The sequence below is a fragment of the Suricata suricatta genome, chromosome 3 (genome assembly GCF_006229205.1).
Source record: "Suricata suricatta isolate VVHF042 chromosome 3, meerkat_22Aug2017_6uvM2_HiC, whole genome shotgun sequence".
Classification (NCBI taxonomy): Eukaryota; Metazoa; Chordata; class Mammalia; order Carnivora; family Herpestidae; genus Suricata; species Suricata suricatta.
The window spans coordinates 90,294,558-90,300,557 of record NC_043702.1 but is presented as its reverse complement, the minus strand read 5'-3'; the positions used below and the strand labels follow the sequence as shown (position 1 = coordinate 90,300,557).

At 36.8% G+C, this 6,000-nt stretch overlaps 1 protein-coding gene across 1 annotated transcript in view; it reads right to left on the bottom strand.

Moving 5' to 3' along the window:
- MCM6 (minichromosome maintenance complex component 6) overlaps window positions 1–6,000 on the bottom strand; it is a 33,199-nt gene that overhangs the window by 13,443 nt on the left and 13,756 nt on the right. The window contains exons 8-9 of the mRNA XM_029933321.1: window positions 4,428–4,569; window positions 20–161 (exon numbers count right to left, since the gene is read on the bottom strand). Of these exons, the coding sequence (XP_029789181.1) occupies window positions 20–161; window positions 4,428–4,569 (284 nt within the window). The remainder of the gene's footprint in view (window positions 1–19; window positions 162–4,427; window positions 4,570–6,000) is intronic.

Sequence of the window (6,000 nt, the reverse complement as noted above, 5' to 3'; positions counted from 1 at the left end):
AAATATAAAATGTTCTTACATTATCAGCCAGCATCAAAGCTCCAGCTTCAATGACAAATTCATGAGATTCCTCATCTCTCACAACAGCTGCTGTTAAGCCAGCAGCACTGGATGCTTTGCCACTGGTGTAGACAGCTCTGGGGCTGAACTCCTCCACGTGCCTGTTCAAGGTTATCATACTCATTAATGCATGGCTACAACGCATCCTTTCTAGAAATGTCAGCTGACAGGGTAAATGTCAAGCAAGAATTTAAATTTCTTAAAGAACATTTGAGAGAGGCATTAAGCATAAGCAATTCATAAACACAGGTCAGACTAAACAGAAAGTCTTATCTCCTTCAGACTTTTCAATCAATTTAAATCTATTCCTATCAAATTGGAAAATGAAGTTCATACATGACAAAAGCCACCATTTCAAAAGAAGTCTTTAATAATAAACAGTAAACATTTTGGCAACAATAATCTATTCAAAGGCTTTGCACTTACAAAACAAATGCAAGGTTGGTTCAATATCTAAAAATCAATAAATATGCCTTACCAACAGAATAAAGAACCATCTTGACAGATGCAGAAAAAGCATCTAACAAAATCCAATACCCTTTCATGATTGACACTCAACAAACTAGAAACAGAAGAGAATTTCCCACAACTTAAAAAGGGCATCTATGAAAACCCACAGCTAACATAATACTTGGTCAAAGGTGAATGCTTTCTCTCTAAGATCTGGAATAAGACACAGATGTTCACTCTTGCCATGTCTATTCAACATTATGCTAAAGGGTCTATCCAGGGCAACTGGGAATAAAGGGCACCTAGATTTAAAATATAGAACAACTATCACTGTTCACAGATAACATGACCTTGTGGATAAAAAAGCCTATGGAATCTACTAAAACAGATTGAGTTCTTGCAAGGTTACAAGAGATCAATAGTCTTATTTTTATACATGTGCAACGAACAACTCAAAAATGAAAATAAGTTTTCCATTTACAATAGCATCGAAAAAAATAAAATACTTATGAACAAACAGAACAAAAGAAGCACAAGCTTATACCGTGAAAACTACAAAACACTGTTAAAAAAAATTAAAACCTAAATAAATGGAAAGATATCCCATGTTCATGGATAAGACTTAATATTGTTAAAAAGACAATATATCTCAAATTGATCTATAGTTTAATCCAATCTCTATTAATATCACAACTGACTTCTTTGTAGAAACTCACAAAGCTGATCCTAAAACTCACGGTACCCAGAATAGCCAAAACAATCTGGAAAAGGAGAGTTAGTTGGAGACTCACACTTCCTGATTTTTATTATTTATTTATTTTTGAGAGAGAGAGAGAGAGCATGTGCATCCAAGCAGGGGAGAGAGGCAGAGAAAGAGAGAATTTCCCAAGCAGGCTCCTCATTGAGCATGGAACTCAGCCCCAATGTGCGGCTTGGTCCCATGACTCTGGGATCATGACCGGAGTCAAAATTAAAGAGTTGGAAATTCAAATGACTGAGACAGGCAGGCAACTCTCATACTTTGTGATTTTATTTTTTTTAATGTTTCTTTTTACTTTTTTTGGTGGGGGGGAGAGAATGCAATTGAGGGGAGGAGAGAATAGATGCGAGTGGGGGAGGGGCAGATAGAGAGGGGGGCAGAGGATCTGAAGAAGGCTTTGTGCTGACAGCACAGAACTCACAAACCTGTGAGATCACAGCCTGAAGTGAAGTTGGACCTTAAACGACTGAGCCACCCAAGCACTCCATTATTTCCTGATTTTAAAACTTACTACAAAACTATAGTACTCAAGATAGTGTGGTATTGGCCTAAAGACAGACCTAGAATGAAATATAATTGTGAGTCTAAAAATAAACCCTCATATTTACAGTCAACTGATTTTCAACAAGGGTGCCAAAAATAATTCAATAAGGCAAAAGAATAGTCTTGGCATTCAAACACCTGGATATTCACATACAAAAGAATTTGGACCCCTGTCTCACACTATGTACAAAAATTAACTCAAAAAAAAAAAAAGGATCAAGAACGTAAATATTAAAAACTAAAATTATCCCAAAGAATTACAAGCAGGGACCTGAACAGATACTTGCACCTCAATGTGCACAGCAGCATTATTCACAATAGCCCAAAGATGGAAACAAAAGGTGATACATACATACAATATATTATCCAGTCTCAAAAAAGGAAATTCTAAGACATTCTATAACATGGATGACCCCTGAATATTATACTAAGTGAAATAAACCAGTCACAAAACAACAAATACTATATGATTCTACATATTTGAGTGACCTAGAACAATCAAATTTAGAGACAAAAAGTAAAATGGTGGGGTGCCTAGGTGGCTCAGTTGGTTGAGTGTCCAGCTCAATTTCAGCTTAGGTCATGATCTCACAGTTTGTGGGTTTGTGCCCTGTGTCAGGCTCTGTGCTGATTCTCTCCCCTTTTCTCTCTGCCCTTCCTCCACTTGCAGGCACATATGCGTGCCCTCTCGCTCTCTCTCAAAATAAATAAACTTAAAAAAAACCAGACAAACCAGAATGATGAGTTGCTAGGGGCTGGGACAGGAGTAAATATGGAGTTACTGTTTAATACAAACAGATTTTCAGTTTGGGAGATGAAAAAGAGTTCTAAAGATGGATGGGTAGTAAGGACTGCGCAACTTGAATGTACTTAATGCACTTGAAATGTACATGTAAAAATGTTTAAAAATGGTAAATGTAATGCATATTTTGCAATAAAAAAGGTGAAAACTTAAATATATATATAGTAGCATTGCTTATAAGAGCCAAAGTAGAAACAATCCAAATGCCCATTAACTGATAAATAGATAATTAAATGTGGTACATACATATGACAGAATACTAGGCAATAAAAGGAAATGAAGTATTGGGCATGCTCCAACATGGCTGAACCTTGAAAACATTATGCTAAGCAGAAGCAGCCAGTCACCATGAATCACACAGTATATGATTCCATTTACAGCAAATGTCCAGATAGAGACATTAAAGCAGATTAGTGGCTGCCTATGCCTAGGGAGGAGAAAGAAGACTGACTGCTAGTGGGTACAAGATTTCTTTTTGGGTAATGAAAATGTTGTAAACTTAGTTTAGTAATGGTCATACAACTCTGTGAATATACTAAAACCACTAAACTGTACACTTTAAAGGGGTAAATTTTATGATACGGAAATTATACTGCAATAAAGATACTAAAAAACCCACTAGATATAAAGGCTATTTCTGTCTAAGATAATCATGTATAATACAATTCTGTTACAGCAGCAATATTGTAGCACATCTTTTTATGGTGGTAGAGAGGACGTGGGAGGTGGAAGCGGAGGAAATGAAAAGAATCCCTTTTAACGTAAGACTAGTATTTTCAAATCTAGAGTCTAGTCTTGATACACATGAAGAAAATAAGTTATAAAATTCCAAACTAAAAATGGTCTCTATTCTGGAACAAATTACTGAAATAAAGGAAAAGCAGCTTGATAAAGTATGAAGAGCACATGCTTTGCAGTCAGATAATCCAGGTTCTAATACCCATGGCTCAGAAGTTACTTGTTAGCTATGAGAAGTTGAGTAATTTACTAAGTTACCCTGAAAAAAAGAGGATAATATTACATGTCTGCCTGGGTGCTGCTAGGATAAGAGAATGCATATACATATACTGCACCGTCAACATACAAGATATTTCAAAACTGGTTTCGTATTATTTTGACCTCTAAGTTTCTTAAGTATTTGAAAGTAAGCAAGTATTTGCTATAGCTTCTAAAATAAGCAAAAATTGCTAAAGCAGTACACATGCTGATATGGTTAGAATAACATGTCTATCCTTATTATACTGCTATTGGAAAGCGTGTCCTATTTAAGAACCTTAAAGATGTTTGTATTCTTAGTCTCAGCAATCCTATGTCTAGGGATTATCCCAATGGAAACAAAACAAAGTAAAAAATGTATACAAGTCATGATATTCATGGTTCTGATACCCATAATTGTTAAAATAAAAGAAGCAGACTAGGAAAATAATTTTCTAAGTGGCATTACACCAACAAAAGACAATTGTGAAAATAAAGAAACATGGAAAAATATTTATGGTAAATTAAAAATATGTATGCTGTGATTTGTAACCATGAAAATACATATTCATGTATCCAAAGACTTAGAATTAAAAGAATTCTAAATAGGATTAAGATTACAGATAATTTTTCCCTATTCTAAAAAATTGCAAAAATAGAAAAAGTCACATTCTGTTAAATAAATTAAGGTGATTTAATCTAAGCAAGTTACATATTCAACAGTCGTGAACTACACTTCTGCCTTACCAATGGCACACTGACTGCATCTTTCAGCACAGAAAGCCTGGAGCTATGCACACAGTTTTTTCCAATGTACTACCTCAGGCAAACACTTACTTGAGAAACTGGCTCTTAGCTGTACTTGGGTCACCAACAATGCAAACATTTATGTCCCCTCGAAGAGAGGTTCCTTCCCCTGTGGTCTTGGGAACACCACCAAAGAGCATCAGCAGAACACCCCGTTTTACTTCATCATTGCCTAAAACAAAAAACACAAGATATTTTCTAACACGAGACTAAACAATTTCATAACAAACTACAAGACATGTTTACCAACCAAAAGAGCAGAAAGAGCTAAAGTAAAGCATAAGATGAAGTAAAAATACCTGGCTTCTAATCTTGGTTCTTACTTTATGAATTCAAAGCCACTTAACCACTGTCCCAATGTCTCTGTACCACAGATGTCACAGATGCTGATGCCCACCACCATCCTAAAAGCCTTTCCTTGTTTGCAAATCCTACTTCCTACACAAAGCCTTTCCTGATGTAGTACTTCTCAGGAACTCTCTCCATAAAGAAACTGTCCACAAAGGCACATTGCACTTGCTAGATCTTTCTAATGGCAGGTCTTGCTGTTTTGTCAAGAGTTTGAGAAAAATAGTCCATGATTTACTTTTGTATCACCAACAGTGAACAGTGCCAAATATAAATACATGCTAACTGAACTGCTATGGATGAGATAAGATGCTGAATGTGATTTATGGCCACTTCCACAAGCTGTTTATGACTCCAATATAAGAAGGAAATGTACAGTAAAAAACACAGATTTTCAGAAAAAAGTTCTTAGAGAACCCATTTTTTTTGGTGCTAATTATATTGACTTTTTGTGAATTATATCAACAAAGTGCTGGGCACATTTATACAAACCTTAAAGGCAGAAAAAAAAAATCCATTCCACAAAATTTCTGACTCACGGCCTATGAAACAAATGTGTTGGGAGGTGTTGTAGTTTAAAACAACTGTTTTCTAATGTTTTTATTTATTTTTGACAGAGACAGCGTGAGCAGGGGAGGGTTAGAGAGAAGGAGTCACAGGATCTGCGGACAGGCTTCAGAATCTGAGCTAGCTGTCAGCACAGAGCCTGATGTGGGGCTCGAACCCACGAACCATGAGATCATGACCTGAGCCGAAGTCGGATGCTTAACTGACTGAGCCACCCAGGCGCCCTGGTGTTGTGGTTTTTAAATAGTCCACAAATTCTTTGATGCTTCTTATTTGAAAATGGAGCTTACTTCTCTTCTCATTAAGGGGCTGGACTTAATAACTTGTTTCTAAAAAATAGCATACAGTGAGTGAAGGTGTGTAACTTCTGACACTAGATCTCAAGAAGCATGTTTTTGTTTTAAATGTTTATTTTTGAAAGAGAGAGACAGAGAGAGAGAGAGAGAGAAAATGAATCCACAGCAGGCTCCAGGCTCCCAGCTGTCAGCACAGAGCCTGACACGGGGCTCGAACTTACACACCATGTGAGATCATGACCTGAGCCAAAGTCAGACGTTCAAGTGACTGAGCTGTCCAGGTGCTCCCTGAGAAGCATCTTACTTCCTCCCTGCTTTGCCCTCTTGGATGAACGCTCTAGAGGAAGCCAACTGTTACCTGGTGAGATCAAACAGCCCCATGCAAGAGATTC